Here is a 19,136-nt window from a genome sequence, read left to right as displayed (position 1 = left end):
AATTAATTATTTGTAAATTCTAAAGTAAAGGGACCTCAACTTTGCAGTGAAAAATGTTACCATTTAAGAGAAATTTATCATTCCTATGACAACATTTGATGTGCTACACTTTACTTTCTTATATCATAAATTTGAATAAAGTCTAACCTGAGTGTAATTGAGTAGGCCTATGCATTCTGGCTCATTATTTTTCGGTCTGGTCTGTAATTTGAAAAATCGGACTCATTCGGGTGGATATATCCAAATCTTATACCCGCTCCTATTCGGATGCGAGTACAATTATATAATGCTAATAATCACAGATTAATATTTGGTATTCATAACCGAATTTATATTTTAAAAAATTATCTTATATATAAAATAACGTTGTTTGTAGCCCTCCTATTTAAAATTGTTTTCTGACAAATTCGAATATTCAATTACAATCCGAGTATTTGGATATCCAAATTTTATAACTAGATACCTACTCGGGTTAACTCAGACAAATACTCAAACTACATTATAGACTCGGATGCAGACTCAAATATAGTTGGATACCCGAATTTGCATCTTTACACCCTATAATTGAGGAAGAAGCATTTCAATATAAATAAATAATATTTCTCCATCACAATATCTCATTTAATATAGAATAATTCTGATTAAATGATATTCTATAATAAAGTAAAAATATCACATGGACCACGGTCCATACTAGACTAGACACCATTTGATGTGGGTTTTTGAATCAAGAAGACGACACGTCGTATCCATGAAACCTACAAATAGTGAATTTTCCAAATTTGACTACATGTCGTAATATGCTTCTAGTTCCTTGCGTAATTCAGTAATTGTTAAGCAATACGTAACAGTCTCCGTCATCCGAAAGTTGGAAGGAAGTTTCCAGAAGAGCACTAATAAATCCTGTTTCAACTTCTGGGGTCCCTGCACAGTTTCCCTCCACTTTCTCTTCTCTGCGTCCAGGTCGGATCACTCCCAGAAACTCCTCTCCTCTCTCGGATGGGAACCCAATTAGCGGCGAAAGCGAAGGATGCCTTCTTGGACGACGACTTCCAATTGGCCATTGATCTATACGCTCAGGCCATTGCCTTCAACCCCGACGACGCCGATCTTTACGCCGACCGAGCACAGGCTCGTCTCAAACTCGACTATTTCACCGGTACTACGTTTTTTTATTGGTTATGAGTGGTTTTCTTCGTTGCTTTGATTCTGCTAGATTTCTCGGGGGGAGTTACTGATTTTATGTATTTGTTTGTTTCTGTTCTTGTTTTTTTGGTATTTGTTCGAGCAGAAGCGGTTGCGGATGCAAACAAGGCAATAGAATTAGATGCTTCAATGGCTAAGGCTTATCTGCGTAAAGGGTGCGTAATGCTTCGCATATTAGTCATGATCGTTGAGTTCAACTATTCTCGTACAGGATGACTGTTCGGAATTTCAAGTTTAAAAGTGGTTGTCATTCAGTTAGACGTTCCCGAATTTATGTTTATGTTGATAATTCCTAATGTGCTCAAGTAGTTCAATAATGATAAAATCCCTTTTTTTTTTTTTTTTTTAGTTCTCTATTCCTTTCTTTAGATGTTGATTTACAATTACAATGTATAACGATTTTTTTTTTAAGTATAATACTGATATCCGATAGGCGAGAGGTATAAGCACCGCGAGGTGTGAAGCGAATCAGTGATCTTGTACTAACTACTAGATTGTCCTACTTTTTAAAAACTTCCTCTATTACTTATTGCCTAGTTTACTTCCGTCCTCGACAGGATTGCGTGTATAAAGCTCGGTGAATATCGTAATGCTAAGGTATCTCTTGAGAAAGGCGCATCTTTGGCACAGAACGATTCGAGATTCACCAAGTTGATTGAAGAATGCGATCAGCGCATAGCAGGTATATGATTGTTGGCGGTCTTTGAGATATGTGTCTTTAATTTGTTCGGGCTACTCTATAGAGTTTTTAGAAGCAAGCCCGAGTTTTGGTCTTCGGTAGTTATTGCTAAGCTGGTAGCTGAATTTTTATTGGGAGAGTTTTCTATATTTTTTTCACGGATGCTTCTTCAGAGGAAGCTAATGATCCAGCGGAGAGCTTGACACCAGATGCGTCACCAACTACGACAACGGCTTCTACTGCATGTGAATTATCTGATGCAGCTATTGGAACTCTTGAAGAAGCTAAGAAAGCATTTGACATGTCCCATCCGATGAGCACTTCAGTCAGACCAAAATACAGGTTCTCGCACTTTTTCTCGCCAAGTATTTTTGCACCCTGTCTGCCCTCAATCTGAACCGCAAAAAGTTGTTGTTATAACTCTGTAACTTTCCAGAGCTTTTGATTATACTCGTTAGTTATCCTAGAAGTCCTTATACTTCCTTTCATCCCATCCATTATGCTCTGATTATGTGGCCAAAGGTAATGTTTGTATGTAGATTATGGGCTAGAGAAAGAGGAGGGCTTCTTGAAGTGGGGTTTGAAGTAGCTATAACCTTTATTCATTCTTTTTTACCTCGCTTTAAGTTTACCTGCAGTGAGAAATGGTGGAAAGCACTTGCAGTTAGATGACCCAATGGCCCTGTATAGACAAATTATGATGTGTAGGTGTATGTAAGGGGTTAGTTGTTGTGTGCAGTTTCTTGCTTGATGTTTCATTCAGTACTTCTAAGGCAAGGCATAACTGTTGATACATGGAGCACTAATCTAAATCATCAAGCATAATAAGGTTGTTTGTGTCCCCTGTTGGACATTCCCAAGTTAGAACTCTTAAGACTACCACGATTCCCTCTACTATTCTCACCCACTTATGTCATTCAGGTTACACAATCTCATCTTAATTGTTATCTGATGATTGATGGTTGAACAGACATGAATATTACCAGAAGCCAGAGGAAGTCGTTGTTACAATATTTGCAAAGGGCATACCGGCCAACAATGTGGCTGTCGAGTTTGGAGAACAGATCGTACGTAGATCTTCTAGACATATTTGTTTTTGACATGAGATAAATTTTGCTTTCGTTTACCCTCTGTAAACTGCTGCTGTTTGGTGATTATTCTTTTCAATATTCATGTAGCTTGAGATGGCTTTGGTTGTATTTGTTTGCCTAGATGAGCTAATTTAATATTTCTTGTCTTGCAGCTAAGTGTCACCATTGATGTCCCTGGTGAAGATGCTTATAATTTTCAACCTCGGTTATTTGGGAAGGTATTGCATGAACTTACTGTATGATGCCATTGTTTCTTGCATGGATTATATAGGAATTTCCACTTCATTATCTACCAGCTGAAACATTACAAGGGCATTTCAGAAACCATGTTGTTCAACAATTTCTTCTACTTGAGCTCTGAATGTTTGTTTAACAAGTGGAAAAAAAGTAATAGGACTCTATTCATGTCTTTCTTTCAATTGTTTAGCTTGTAAGTGATGAGCAGAAATGGGGCAAAATATTTGTCTTCTGCTTTGTATTTGTTTTTCTTCCCTTTTTTTTTCTTCTGGAAAGTGAACGAAATGGAGAATTAACAAGACTTTTGATGGCATTGCACCACTTTGAACCTCTATATGTCTTGAAACTTGGCTATGAACTGGTATTTTCTTTTTTAAATATCAGCCTATCTATAAGTCAGCAAGGTGTTGAATGAACATAAATATTAAGTAATTTTCCCAAACCCAATCCTTACGTTTGACCCAATATAGATGCATAAGTATTTGGGAGTCTGATTTTGGTTTTTGGATTTGTATGAAAAACAGATAGTACCTGAGAAATGTCGATACGATGTACTGTCAACTAAAGTTGAAATCCGTCTCGTGAAAGCTGAAGGTATCAACTGGTCATCGCTTGAATATAGCAAGGAAATTGCAGTAACTCAAAAAGTAAATGTCTCGTCAGGTAAGAGACATGCCGTTGTAATACACACTTAGATACTGTTTGTAGAATTCTGATCTCTGTTATATAGGTAGGTGCTTCATTGTTATTTAATAGTAGGTGCATTATGCCAAAAGCATATGATCTCCATTGTTACAGTGAACCAAGAGGAGATCCTTTTTTTTTTTTTAATTCCAGTGATTGTTTATTAACTTGCTTCCTTTTATTAATTTTCAGTTGGATCTCAAAGGCCTGCATATCCATCTTCAATGCCAAGGAAAAAAGATTGGGATAAGTTGGTGGTGCTAGTGAAGAAAGAGGTTTTTAAGCAACCTGTATTTTTATATTGTACGGGGGATTTCTGTTTTAGAATACACCCCCTCCCTGTCAAAAAAAAAGAAAAAGAAAAAGAAAAGAAAGAGAAGAACATAAAAAGGAATTACAAAATTACAATAATATGAAACTCTTGTCTGCCTTTACGTGCTTTAGCTCATGTTATTGATATTAACCTTGCGATGATTTGAACTTCAGGAGAAAGAAGAGAAGCTAGATGGTGATGCCGCTGTAAACAAGCTGTTCCGAGAAATTTACCAAAATGCAGATGAGGACATGAGGAGAGCTATGAGCAAATCTTTTGTAAGATTCCCACATATTTGTTATCTTTTATTAACACCTTTGCCTTAATTCAAGTTCTAATATTCTACAAAATCTGGCTCTAGCTGATAAATTTGCCAAGTCCATAGTCTCCTCTCAGAGTTTGCCTTTGTTCTGATCAATCAAACATTTGTTGTATTTTTCTTCAATTTTTTCTTCCGTTCAAGTCCTTCCATATAAGGAGCAATGCTCAATTTCTTTGAGGATTTTTCTTTCCTTCAAAGATTCATGGAAATGTTGTAATTTGAATTCTGCTTCAATGTTACAGATAGAATCGAATGGGACAGTGCTGTCAACAGACTGGAAAGAAGTGGGTTCAAAAAAGGTTGAAGGCAGCCCACCTGAAGGTATGGAGATGAAGAAATGGGAGTATTAATGCAAGTGGTGCCAACTAAAATTCTAAGCCTACCCAACCCTGCTGATGTGCTGCATCAGTATGGAGTAAGAATCCGTAAGCGAGCGTGACTGCAAGATCCTTTTGTTTTTTTTGGGTTCATAAATCAACCTTTATTTTTTATTTTTGGCCTTCTATCAGCATCTATGAAATTTTTTCAATAGAATCCATTTAGAGCGAGGAACCTTGATTTACATAATTCAGCCATCCTAGCCGTGAGTTATGCATTCAATTCAGCCATCCTAGCCGTGAGTTATGCATTCAAATTTCAAATTCACACCCATGCGTTATATAGGTAGAGATTGTCCGATCAAAAACCTTAAGAGATGTAAATCCTAATTACAATAGGTTTTTGATCGGACAATCCTAATATGCGTTATGCAAGTGGTGCCAGATGCCTTTAACCAACTTATATTGGGTGTGTGGATAACCTTGAAACAAATTCACTCTAATTTAATTTTTAAATTGATGAGCAAATTTCATATATTTAGATATCAATTGGAAAAGAAAAGAAAAAAATTGAGTAATATCCTTTAGAAAGAGTAGGATTTATTATTAAAAAAAATTATTTGAATTTTATATTTATTCATTTTTTTTATAAGGAGTGTGTGACGAATTCTGCGATTGTAAATATCATTTTTCTAAAAAAAAGAAAAATAAAATAGTTGTTACTCTCTTACGTTCGAATGAAAGGAAAAGCTTTTACGAGTGCAGTGGGAACGTAAACCGCACGGTAAACTATCAAAAGATGACATAACCACTTAGAAAATTATCGAAATCAACTGTCAATACCCACTTCAGAATTCCTGAATACAGACAGACCAACCAAACTAGCATATGACTCGTCCAAGTTAAAAACTTTACAAGGTGATGGTGGGATACAAAATTGGTTATGGCAAATTATATTTACCAGCTGGGTCTACCTGTGGATACTGGTTATGTGAGGACGGCCGGCATTTCTGCTATTGGCGACAGATACCTGCTGTTGAGGTGTAACACTGTTTGCTGGAGGAGTCGGATTTGTCGGTGGTCTTGCAGTTTGTGCTGGTTGGGTTGGCTGAATTATAAATTGGCTATAAGCAGAATATGCCGGACCTGACAGACTTCCACGCATTCGACCCCTGGGCCACTGATTCTTCTCCGATGTAGAGTCCACCAAACTAACAGCCCTTGGCTGTGACATTGTTCCTGTGTTCTCTCTTTGCTCCCATATTCCCCCTCGGTTACCATTAGCAGTCACTGGCAAAGAGTTTTCAGTTCTTGACGTTTGACTTGGAACTGCCACAGATAGTGCCTGTCTTCCCTGCTGAAAAGCAGCTTGATAAGCAAGCCATTGTCTTTGACTGCTCATACCTGCAGCATGACTGGTTCCCACTTGTGCACCCCCTTGCTGGATTAGGGTATGTGGGTGGTGTGAAGATGACCGGTTAGCACTTGACGATTGACCCACAGACTGGAGCTTCCTTTGGTTTAAAGCTTGCTGTAAGTGGGAAGTTTGAAAATCAGTTAGAATGTGCTTTAAAGCACTTTGCCATCGACTTAAAGCTGAAACGAAGGAATGATCTTGATAATCACGGTTCTGAGGGTTTTTAATGAACACAACGCTATTTTTTTCCTTAAAAGAGAGGTAAAAAAAAGGGACTGCAACACTTTTACCAAAGCAGGACAAAGAACACAATACAGAGTTCACGGTAAGTAAATCCCAACCTGCAATGAAGAAATATCTGGCACCTGAAGTGGACTCACATGACCTCGAAAGTGATGCTGACTTTCCATAGTACTATATATTGGATTGAAATGATCTGCAGCGGAAGTCGCAGAATGGAAAACATGAGAAGAAATCGAGGAACCATTTGGAGTCAAAGAATTCAAACTACTCTGTCTTCGTTGCGGATTTGGAGCCTGAGGCTGCACTGGCAGGGCCTGCACTGCAATTGGAGTCCTGCTCACATGTCTGGGTATTGCTGGCAACCTCACATGTTCATTGTTGGCAAGAGAATTCACATATTGTGACTGTTGCAACTGAAAATTATTGGAAGAGCCTTGACTTTGCATTATAGGGGTGGTGAAATCAGATTCTTGATTAATGGCCGGAGAAAATGCATCAGTCAACACAGGAGACTGCATAAGATTAGCAGTAACGGGCTCAAAGATACTACCAACTCTTTGGGCATTTGACCTAGCACTGGAGTTCATTGGCTCGGAACTCAAATAAATTCCAGGCCAGAAGTCGTCCTCTACTTCAGCAGCAACACTTTGATTAGCCTCATTTATTCTGTTCAATTCTGGAGGCAAATTTAAATGTGTTGCAACTGGAAGACTAGCCTGCAAAGGTTTCCGGTCTTCAGTTTCGTTAGAGTTCACTGTTCCCATCTCATTGTTGTCCTCTGTAAGTTCCAAGACATTAGGAAGAGAATTTGAGACACTGGTAGATTCTTGCCACCCAGTTCTTTCTTTCTGGGAATTGGGGGTCTTAACTGTTGCCTCATCTACAGTACCATCACTTTCCAGTACAGCCTTCCAGGATCCATCAGCAGAGATGATAACTTCATCAACATTCTCTCCCACCTCTCTCAGGACCTGCAAAGAAGCCCAATTTTTATTTAAGGAATAAAAGAAGGCAAGAAAGAAAATAGAAATAAACCAAACGGAAAGTGGAAACCCATAGCTACTTGCCTTGACCATATTCTGATCAATACGAATCTCTTCATAGCAGACATGCTGATTGCAATGTGGGCAGCGCCAGGATGGTCTTCTTGAATTTATATCAACAAAGTTATCAAAGTCGAAACACTACAGCAAGCACAAGTAAGATATAGTAAATCAAAGAACAAGAATTCTTATAGTTATCATTATTGACAGATGAAAGTGAGAAAAATAACTGGAAAGAAATTACCCTGCACAAAACAGCAATACAATTTTCAACTTCAATGAATTTTTAAGGGAATGGAAGCAGACACACATGCAGGCACAACTTCCAAAATCCAAGAGATCCAAGATCCTGATGTTCTGATCTATTCTCTCCTTTCCCCATGCTGAACTCTCAGCAGTTCTTTTTACCCTTCCATGCTGAACTCAGCAGTTCTTTTTACCCTTCTTTACTGAAATTCTCACCAACCTTCTAGCAACACAGTCCTTTTAATCCCAAAGTTTTGAAGGCAATTATGCTTCAATTATAAGTATAACGAAAACTGGAGAAATTTTTATGATTGAGAGACATCGCAAATTTTTATGATGGGTTATGAGATAGCAATTGGCCAATAGTTAAGCGTGTAAAATGTAATTTAATATTTCATGAAGGAAAATTACACCTATTCCCCTCAACTAGCATTGACACTGCAAGGATGCCTTCAAACCACAAGTTCCTGTTCTTAGCACCCTAAATCGCTATTCTAATGTTAAAGCAGTCCTGACGTGGATGATTCTAATTGGCATGAAATGCAGTGGAAGCTGGCCTATTGGCCAAGACAATTCCCATTAAGTTTAGGTGTGAAGAATTCATCGCCATCAACTCAAGACTAGTGAGGCTGTGTCAGTCACAGTTAACTAGCGTTTGAGTTGCACCAGTTGTAGGCTCAGCCAAGAGAAAGCAAGAAAGTAATGTTGATGGTGAAGCAAATGACACTGGAAACCATGATCATGGTAGAGCCGGAAGCAAACTACAACAGACTGGTTTTGTTGGATCATATATGCAACATGGTGGCATGTAAAGAGGGGGGGACTCAGTTGAATGGCAGACTTGTTGACGCATTGGCGAGCTCAACCAGGTTCCTGCCTATTCATCTCAGGTCATATGCACTCGAGCAAGCATGTTCAACTCGAGCTCCAGAGAATTTGGCATCTTCGAGGATGGGTTTGGAGAGGATGGAGGAGAGAGAGAGAGAATGAGTGGTACACGTGTTGCACAAACAAAGAGGAAGGATGGTTTTTGGCGGGAATGGCCTAACTGGAAGTTATTTTTGGTCCATTTTAATGCTGAAATCCAACAGAGGGGAAAACCTGACATTTGATATTATTTTAGCGTGCTAAATGCCAAAAAATGGCAAAAGAGGACACACACACATTGACATATATACATATGTACACATATACACATAATATACACCACACACGCATCACTTCTTTGTATTGTGACTTGCAATTGCTCGGAGCACTCACCTGAAGATGTCTACATGAACGTCCTTTGACAGGAGTCTTGATACGTGTATAGCTGTTTGGGATGAAAAGCAAGAGGGTCAATAAGCAAAATATCAATAAATTTTTGTTTGTACCATTATGATGGAAACCTGATCGTGTTATAAATTTCCATAATGGTACCGGATCGTGTTATAAGTGTCTATCCGGTTTGTCAACAGAAAAAGAGAAGTATGTTGTTTGTTTATTTGTTTGTTTCCGTTCATATACAAAATTAAAGAAAAATAAAATAAAAGAGCTCCAAAAAGAAGTAAAACATCAAGTCCTAAGCAACGAATATGGCAAACCTTATTGGACAATGAAGTGATATTCGTGATGGTCCTTCAATTATGTCAGAATCTGGCATTTAAAAAGTAAATGCGATATTTGTGCATCAAACATCAATATAATGGTAAGGGAAGCACTACATATTGCAAATCAATTACTATAGTGAAACTACTAGAAACACAAAATTAGCGAATTGTCTCTATCATCTGCTTAGGCATACCCGGGTCAACTACAGCCACAGCAGGTTGCACATAATCAGATGGCACCAGGGTGTCAGGTGATGAACTCACACTCATGAAGGCAACAATTATGACATGATGACCTAAAATTGATGAGCTGGATCAAGATCACACTGCATGCCAGGATGAATTAGACATGAAAGTCTTGCATTCAAGCTTACCCTTAAACTGGCCTACTGCTTGAAGAAGATTTGTTCCATATTTAAGAATTGAAGTCACATTTGTTGGTAACTGTGGCCCAGTGTCCTGAAAAAGGAAATGAAGTACAAACAGAGACATCAGATCAATCCTATGCTACAGAGGCAGCACCAACTGCAGTCATTAGCAAAAGGTTATCTACAACGTAAATGAATTGCACTAACCATTAGAACATTAGTCCTCCTGTCTACTCCATTTCCATTCAGAAGAAAACTACAAATGTTAAAAGAAATGTTCTCAGAATAAATTAAATAATTATAGTATATTGTAAAGAAAAAGGAAAAAAAAAAAGTCATACCTCACTAGGGGAGGACTTATAATACATGTAGATGTGTCTATATTCTCTGTCTGTGCTACAAATAACCACTGCAAGCCAAATAGAAAGTAATGGTTACAATGTGAGATTTTAAAAATAATTTTCTTACTTTTCCCGATTCCATGTGTTAAGATTAAAAAAAAAAAACCAATACACAAAGTGAAATTATGGTCAGAAAGAACTGCCCAAATCCTAGATTGAGTCCAAATGAATGGACATTACCAAAGTTTAAGGTAGAAGAGTACCCAGAAGGCAAGCTGTCTTACAAGTTGTGAACAGATATCAGACCACACATTGAAATAGATCCAGTTTGATGTCTTACAATTTTTTCTTGGGAAGACTGTGTTGAATTCTTTGAAATATGGAAATCAATCACGTATGCCCCATATCCGGGCTACAACACAAACAGAAATAGGTTAAGATGTGCTTCAAAATAATAAAAGAGAATCAGCTTTAGAGAAGAGGGGGCGGAGCCACCTTGATGTCAAGGGAAGCAAGTATCTGTCCCATCCTCATCCGTGGGTAGAACCTTCACAGAGAGAGAGAGAGAGAACAAGAGAACAAAAAGAGCATTTTTTGTAAGTATGTAAAGAGAGATCATTTATCACTCAATTATAATAATCCAGAAGAACATGATCATAGTTAGTAATGACTCAATATTGATTTACAACATTATTTTTTTATGATGTGGAATCTCACGGGCCACCAAGGCAGGCCCTTCAGACCCAGCCCTAGGGAGTAGCCCCAAAACACATGACCCACCTGCCAAAAGCATGTGTTAGGTAATCCAGGTGAACTCGTGGGGAATTGAACCCTGGATGGAGCCTATAGTTCATCCCAAGCTCACAGTTTGACCATTAGTCCGCACCCTGACAAGTTTCACGACATTCTTAACTACATCATTGGTCCAATTAGGACTCTCCTAACATCAATCCAGATGAAATAATAGTTATTAATATCAATATCAAACACAGAGTAACATGCATGTTACTATTGACAACTCTACAGTTATAGTAAAACCAAAGTTACAATAATATCCTTGCTGGCAAAGTTATCGTTTGACTTTGCCTTAGCCCACATAACTGCACTCAGCCCAGTGAAAATAAACTGAAAAGAATATCCATACTAGCACCAGCATGGACACCATTAAGAAGTAAAAAATAGAATGGATCCAACGCACTACCAGGACCCAAAGTCATCAGCATTTACATAAGTCAGTAATTGCTTAGACATAAAAGGGTAACTGAAGAAGTAGGAGTATCTTCTGTACATCATTCAAAGGATAAGGTCCACATACTCCTAGTAAACCCAATTCTAACTAGTAATACTACATGCAGTCATGAAATGTGCAAGTCCCGTGCAGTCGCTTTGAAAAAGAGTGAGGTACACTATTAAAAAATTAACTTCTTTTCATGTAGATCCCATATTTATTCACTTTTTTAAAAGTAATTGCACGGCGCTTGCACAATCACGACTGCAAGTATCATTTCTCATTTCTAACTCCCTATGGTTCGCTTTGGGGCCTCAGCTACAAGCCTGGTACCATTATTTAAAACAACAGGTTAAATAACTAGTAGCCAGAAACTTTGGTTGCACATTAATATAAAGTAAGAAATTCTGCAGCACAAAGTATGTTCCCACCTCTCCATGATTTTTTTAATAGTGGAAGAAGAATCACTAGGTCCTGTGCTAATATCTCCTGGACTGCAGAAGCTGCTTCCTATCTGTTAATAAAAAAACATAACTATTGGCTATAGCCATATCATTCAAAGGCAAATTCTGAATATATACTCTCAGAAAAATATTTCATAACGAACCTCATTTGCAAGTGTGAAAAGTTCTTCAGACTCCTTTTCTGAAAACCACCCAATCTTACAGGCATTCTGCCATGAAGAACCATAATTCATTAGAAGAATATAGTACAAAACGACTAACAAAATTATAAAGTATACTGTGTAATTTACAAGACAGATTTTTTCTTCGATAAGTAAGAAACTTGAATGAAATATATTATGATAGAATGCTAGAAATTCTGTATTAAACAGCAAAGGGAAGAAAATGATTTTTCAAAAAAAAAATAAAAACAAAAACATTTTAGTGCCAAAGAAGCAAACCACAAGGAAAAGAATAGCCCAGTAATATATGAATGTTTCATTCAAGCCCCACAAATGCAGTACTTTATTCACTGTTCTTAAAATCCTCATGCCACACAGCACAGAGCAAGACAACTATAGCAGCCTTTAAAATAACTAAGCCGAAGCATTTCGCAATAATGTAAAAGGCGCCTCATAAAAAAGAATCCATTCCAGTCATTGAATCTGTTTCCAACAAGCAAATCGTAGCAAGGGACTTGAGACACTGATATCATTGGTCAAATCCCAAACCTAACACTAAAATAGCAGCAATTAACTCATACCTTCACAGACATCATAAGCACCATGATAGCTGCCAGTAAGGGGAGATCATTTTTACGCTGGCATACCTACACAACATTGCATTAAAAATGGCCTGTCTTGCAAAATAAATAATAATACAAATATGAAGAGAAATAGTATGTAACCAATCCTTAGAGACACACAAACATTCATAAAAGAATTATATCATTTGAAAATGGATGGCATCCAGAGAACAAGATTCAAAACATAGGCCTGGGAAGATATAGCATCAGGGTTGCTCAACAGCTACATTGATATGTGAGTCAGGAAGCATGACGACAGAGAATAAATCAGGAGAGCGAGATGGAAACAGAGACAAGAAGCATCAATGATTCAGCAATTTGGAATTTATGTACCCAATGATCATGTTGACTTGCAAACTTATATTTATACATGAAAATATGTGTACCACAAATTACCACTTAGGGCTTGTTTGTGGATAATTAGAATATCTCAGTATGTCTATAAATAGTAATGAAATAGTTTGAGTTAAGATATTTTATTGGGTTCTTATAAATGAGAGAGATAAAGTTGAATAAAAATATTATAAAGTTAAAAAATGGTTTGAATATAATTTATTAATATTATTTTGTTTTGAAATTTGAATAAGTAGTATTGTTTTTTGTGTTTTGTTTGAGAGTTTGGAAAAATTGTAATGATTAGACAAAAAAGTTGAAGATTTGAAATTGAAAAGTGTTTTATATTTAAGTGCGGTTTGGGAAGGAAATATCTAAGAATACTTGAGAAGTGTTATGTTGCCAAACGGGGCCCTTACTCATCAGTAACTCGTGAAATTTCAAACTGCGGAATATATTTTGAATGTCCATAATACAATATGCATCCATAGAAACGATCATTTAGAGATGATATGATTCACTTTCCATTTCCTCTGGGAAAAATTCAGGTATTATGTTTATTCAGGTAGAAACAAAAGCTGTGTGTCATAGTATATATCCTAAAGTACAAGGGAGACCCTATGAGCTAATCCATAAGGCAATTTGTTATATATATCATTGACGAATTTGAAAATGGTATCATTTTCTTCAGACAGGATATTGCAGCTGCTGTGCTTCTTAACAGAGTGATGGGGAGAGAATAAACTTAAAACTAAAACAGATTAACCATGATATCAAGAAAAACTCATTATATGCTAGTAATAAGTACATGAGAAAGTTAAAACACTAGGATGCTACGATTCTACAAACACCAACGCCTGCAATTTGCTTATGCAGTCCTAGGCATAACAGGCATCCAAAGGACCAAAAAATAGGTATAAGACATGAAGAATCAAGAACTCAACATCTATATGGTGAGATAAAAATCACCTGTTTCAACAATGAAGGCAAATCTTGAACTTTGGATGGAACCTCATTGTTTGCAACTGCATAATCAATACCTCTGTTTTTGTCAAAGTAAATCTAGTCAAGTACAACAATACTAACACTAACATGATAATATTAACAACAACGATAGTGATAATGATGTTTATGATTATACATCACACTTTTGTTTTTGATAAGTAATGATTATACATCAAACATGATCTCTAATTGGATCAAATGATAAGGGAAGTGCACTTACACACACACACACACACACTGCTAGTAGTGTAGCCCTCAAAGCTCATCGCTCCTATCAAGCACTTCTAGCCAACAAAGCTTAATATTCTTATTTCTTAGACTTATTTTTTTTCTTTGATAAGTAAAATGAAAATTTGATTGATAAGAATGATTTCTTAAACTTATTTTTTTTTAAGGGGTAAATATCTAATAATGGCATTTACACAATTACCAAGACAATGGAATTCAAAATAGCAGCATAAACCAACGAAACCACTACAGGAAACCTTATATTCAACCTCAATGTAACACCCCAGCCCACATTGGGAATATGCATTGGTGGAACTATGTTGAGACCAAAGGGGGGCCATGGTCCCCCTGGCCTCCCAAAGAAAATGTAAAAAAATATTATTTAACTTCAAATAAAAATTGGGAAAAAATAATTTTGATCCCAACAAATTTGAAAACTTCTAGAAATTTTTCAAAAATATGAAAATTTCGTCTAACTCCATCTGAAGTTCCTGAGTCTTCATAAAAGTATGAAAAAGAAGTTTCTCTCTTTTTTTTTTTAAAGTCCATAAATTTGGCCTCCAAAATATTAAAACGAATATATATACTTGAAAAAATCTTTTTTTTTTTTTTTTATAAGTAAACGTTTAAATTGATATGAATAGGCATAGCCCAAGTACACAAGATGGTATACAAAAGGTCACACCTACTTAGAGAGAAGAAATAGAAACAAGAAAATCATGGAAATCGAGGCCACAACAATCTATAGTTGTGGCCCAAAGAAAAAGAGTGCTAACAAAAAATAATCTAAGTTCTTCTAGTGAGCGCTCCTTGTCTTCAAATGTCCAGTCATTTTGCTCCTTCCATAGGCACCACATGATACAAATCGGGACCATTTTTCACACCATTGAGATTTGTGGGAAACCTCGTAGATTTATCCAGCCGGCCATGAGCTCTGTCACTGTGGCAGGCATAACCCAAGCTAACTCCATTCTATTAAACACTTCATTTCATAACATTCCAGCCACCTCACAATGCAACAATAAGCAATCCACATTTTCACCATTTTTCCTACACATACAACAACAATCTACTATGATCACCTTACGTCTTCGTAAATTATCTGTCATCAAGATCTTGCTGTTGACCATACAAAAAATGATGCTTTGGGAGGCACCTTGTTTGTCCATATCTTTCTCCAAGGGAATTGCATATTTTGCGGTTGTGTAAACGTCTTATAGAAAGAACAGACCAAGAATTTACCTTTACATGTGGGTATCCACCACATCGTACCTGCTCCTCGGGTTCTCTGCCCCATGGTGTATAGAAGAGCAAAAAATTCCTCGAAGCTACCAACTTCCCAATCTTGGATGGCTCTAGTGAAATTCGCTTTCCATTGGACTAGTTTCCCAAAAGACTCCATGCAATTATCCACCGAGACATCTTTCTCACCTGCAATCCTAAAAAGCAATGGGAATAAATCCTTTAGGGCTTGATCTCCACAGCATAGGTCAATCCAAAATTTTATTCTAGATCCATCGCCCAACACCAGTCTAGTGTGCCGATTAAAGATCCCCCACCCTCTTCGAATGTGTTTCCAAATTCCTACTCCATAAGCCCCATGGACCTCCCTAGTGCACCCATTCCCCACATGCTTCAATATTTGCAATCAATCACTAACTTCCAGTTCCGTATTGTATCTCCACAACCATTTCTCAAGCAAGGTTTGATTGAAAATCCTCAAATTTTTAATATCCAACCCACCCGGAGAGATTGGAGAACATACCTTATCCCACTTGACTAAATGATACTTGAATTCTTCTCCTATCCCACTCCAAAGAAAGTCACGATACAACTTCTCGATATGGTTTGCCACAATTGTTGGAATAGGGAATACAGATAGAAAATACATCGGTAGATTAGAAAGAGTACTTTTGATAAGGGTGATCCTACCACCTTTCGAGAAATATGATTTCTTCCAACCTGTCAATCTACATTCAATCTTCTCCACCGCTGTATCCCAAATCGATATAGACCTTGTAGGTGCCCCCAGAGGAAGACTAAGGTAATTCATGGGAAAAAAGGAAACCTTACATCCAAGGACGCTAGCCAGTTGCTGGATGTTAGGAACATTACCCACTAGCACCAATTCTGATTTATCAAAGTTCATTTTTAACCTGGAAACTGCTTCAAAACAAAGTAATAATGCTCTCAGTGTTCAAATTTGGTTTTGTTCTACCTCACAAAATCAGTATATCATCTGCAAACAATAAGTGAGATAGGTTAATGGTGCCCCTATTAGGATTACCCACCGAGAATCCCTCGATAAAGCCACTGTTCACAAAAGCTAGAATCATTTTACAAAGTGCCTCCATGACAAGAACAAATAGGAGTGGGGACAAAGGATCTCCTTGTCTTAGATCTTGAGAGCTATTAAAGAAACCATGTGGGCAGCCGTTTACCAATATGAAAAACCTCACTGTTGAAATACACCATCTAATCCACGAGCATCATTTCTGTCCAAAACCGCACCTCCCAAGCACATAGAGTAAAAACTCCCAGTTCACATGATTATACGCCTTTTCCATATCTAACTTGTAAAGGATTCTCAACTGGCCAGATTTTAGCATATTGTTTAGGCATTCGTTAGCAATGAGAATTGAATCCAGAATTTACCTATCTTTAACAAAAGCATTTTGGGATTTTGTAATGATCCTCTCCAAAACCTCTCCTAAATGATTAGCAAACACCTTAGAAATAATCTTATAAATCTTGTTCACAAGGCTAATGGGCCAGTAATCCTTCACCTTTGAGGCCTCAATCTTCTTGGGAATGAGTGCAATAAATGTAGCATTGAGGCTTTTCTCAAATTTTCGAACTAAAAAGAATTCTTGGAACACTTTCATTAAATATGCCCTCACCACATCCTAACAAGATTGAAAAAATCCTATGGAAAAGCCATCGGGGCCAGGTGTTTTATCTTTAACCATTCTCCTTACCATACATGGACCTCTAGTTCCTCAAAAGGCCGCTCCAGCCACGAAACCTGTTGTGGATCAATGGACTCAAAGGCTAGTCCATCGAGTTTTGGCCACCATCCCACCTGTTTAGAAAGTAAGTGTTCAAAAAATCCCACAATATGCACCCTAATTACAGGAGGCTCCATACAGTCCACTCCATCTATTTTCAGCATCTCAATGGTGTTAGTTCTCTTTTGGGATTGCAGTGAAAAATATAACTTATAGCTTTAGGACTTATAACTTATAGCTTTAGGACTTATAACTTATAACTTAATTAATAAGTTCTACTATTAAAAAGTTATTTACTGTTTGGTAGCCATATGTTTAAAACACTTTCAAATTTATTTCGAAACAAATTTGAAAAGTGCTTTCTGATGTAGAAATTACGATCGTTTAATATTTTAAAGCTAATGACCATATTCTTAGAAGTTTAAAAATTGTAATTATCTGAAAGTTATATAGGTATTTTCGTCTATTGATAGTCTTTTTTAAAATTGGAACTACATTCTGGATTATCCGGAAAAGCAAGCTTGAGTAAAAGCAACAAAATTATATTTTTTCTCAAACGTACTTTTTATCTTATTTGAGATTAAAAAGTATTTTAATATGTAATACCCAAACAACCTTATTTTTTCATTAAAGAGCTTCAAGGCTATTTAATCACTTTTTAACAATCTTAACGCAACCCCAAACAGGTCCTTAATCCACCAGTACGTTTTAAAGCATAAGTGAAAAACTAAAAACAAACAAAACATATTCCGAATCCACCAAATTCTATATTCCCTCTGCAACCAAAAACAGCCTAGACAAAGGCACTTCACGTGTCCAATTTTCAACACCAGATTCCCCTAAAGACAAACCATGGATGGAAAGCTAAAATGAGATTCCAAAAGAAAACCCAGGTTTAAATATGGACTTCATTATTTAATAAATTATTAAAACAAGTAATATAATATTTTAAAATTAATTTACCATTCATTAACTAATCAATAAAATTGTGCTACTCCATTAAAAAATATTTGAATTTTATATAACTATCCCATTTAAAAGAGTTTGTAGAATTACTGTAAAAGAGATCATTTTTTAAAAAAAATATGGAAACTCAGCTTGGGGCACGCCAATAAAAACCAAAAAAAAAAACAATTCAATCCGGGAATATTTCATATTAAATATGTGTACTCAGATACGTCTACCAAAAGCGAAAATGTACGTGTGGTACGTTACCTGGCAAGGGATAAGCAGAGTTCGAAGAACTCCATGGCGTTGCTAGGGTGTCCGAGTCGGACGTGCGAGGCCAATTTCTCTACCATGTCGGCGAAAATGAACGAATTTACAGCCGACTGAAACCTGTTCAAACCGCCGGCCACCGGCGAGGGAAAAGTATTTTCCAGCATTCAATCTAGCCTCTCTCTATCTCTCTGGGTTTTTTTCTTTTTAATATTTTAACTAATATAAGGATTAATATAAGGATTAAAGGAAGCGTCCGAGAGAACTATATAAAAACCCGGGATCTGGAAAAACAAATTGAAAATCTGTCTGCTTGGGGATTTTTGGGCTTCCTTTATATTCCATTTACGGGAATGCCTACGTGGGGACGCGTTACATATAGGTTGGAACACAGAAGCCAGTGCGTCCGTACTCGTGTCGATTTCCTATTGAGAAGAAAGTCGGCGCCGGTCAATTAAACACGACGAATTTTGTTGGAGGAAAATCAAATTCTTACACACACCTTTCTGTAAAGTGTAATGGGAAAGATAGTTCAACCGATAAAATCTTCCGAGGGAAGGTACGACAGTGTATTTTGTATTTGTTTTTTGTCTTTTTATTTTTTTAAGCACATGTATGTGTAATTTTTTTTTAAAAATATATATTAAAATAGGATCATCTAGCGACGTTTATTGCTGACGTGTTAGTTATAATTTTTTTTTTTAAGTATTTTTTTAACAATTTTAATCATTAAAAAAAAAATAAATAAATATACGATCTTACTAATAATTAT

The 19,136-nt window shown here is 36.8% G+C and overlaps 2 protein-coding genes across 6 annotated transcripts; one reads left to right on the top strand and one right to left on the bottom strand.

The window, feature by feature from the left end:
* Positions 1-907: 907 nt before the first annotated feature.
* LOC121237879 (protein SGT1 homolog A-like) lies at positions 908-5,103 on the top strand. 2 transcript variants are annotated; one of them, XM_041134797.1, is made up of 10 exons: positions 908-1,159; positions 1,292-1,361; positions 1,764-1,888; positions 2,077-2,227; positions 2,856-2,952; positions 3,129-3,194; positions 3,738-3,876; positions 4,090-4,172; positions 4,384-4,488; positions 4,775-5,103. In XM_041134797.1, exons 1-10 carry the CDS (start codon positions 1,000-1,002, stop codon positions 4,880-4,882), a joined length of 1,104 nt encoding a protein of 367 aa, XP_040990731.1. In that variant the 5' UTR covers positions 908-999; the 3' UTR covers positions 4,883-5,103. The 2 variants fall into 2 exon arrangements, with proteins under 2 accessions (XP_040990731.1, XP_040990729.1); XM_041134795.1 differs by having other exon boundaries at positions 2,059-2,227.
* A 536-nt stretch (positions 5,104-5,639) lies between these two features.
* LOC121237878 (E4 SUMO-protein ligase PIAL2) lies at positions 5,640-18,734 on the bottom strand. Of its 4 annotated transcripts, XM_041134792.1 has the most exons (17): positions 18,362-18,734; positions 13,875-13,947; positions 12,531-12,596; positions 11,932-11,997; positions 11,756-11,838; positions 10,592-10,643; positions 10,437-10,508; positions 10,097-10,164; positions 9,963-10,011; positions 9,762-9,846; positions 9,582-9,683; positions 9,382-9,433; positions 9,059-9,110; positions 7,577-7,693; positions 6,778-7,480; positions 6,608-6,702; positions 5,640-6,380 (listed from the first exon to the last, which is right to left on the bottom strand). In XM_041134792.1, the coding sequence occupies exons 1-17, from the start codon at positions 18,529-18,531 to the stop codon at positions 5,820-5,822; spliced, it is 2,466 nt and encodes an 821-aa protein (XP_040990726.1). In that variant the 5' UTR covers positions 18,532-18,734; the 3' UTR covers positions 5,640-5,819. The 4 variants fall into 4 exon arrangements, with proteins under 4 accessions (XP_040990726.1, XP_040990725.1, XP_040990727.1 ...); XM_041134791.1 differs by having other exon boundaries at positions 6,608-7,480; positions 18,362-18,733; XM_041134793.1 differs by having other exon boundaries at positions 6,608-7,480; positions 13,875-13,930; positions 18,362-18,730.
* Positions 18,735-19,136: the final 402 nt, after the last annotated feature.

Source organism: Juglans microcarpa x Juglans regia, chromosome 6S (genome assembly GCF_004785595.1).
Source record: "Juglans microcarpa x Juglans regia isolate MS1-56 chromosome 6S, Jm3101_v1.0, whole genome shotgun sequence".
Taxonomy (NCBI): Eukaryota; Viridiplantae; Streptophyta; class Magnoliopsida; order Fagales; family Juglandaceae; genus Juglans; species Juglans microcarpa x Juglans regia.
This window is presented reverse-complemented; position numbering and strand designations above follow the sequence as displayed.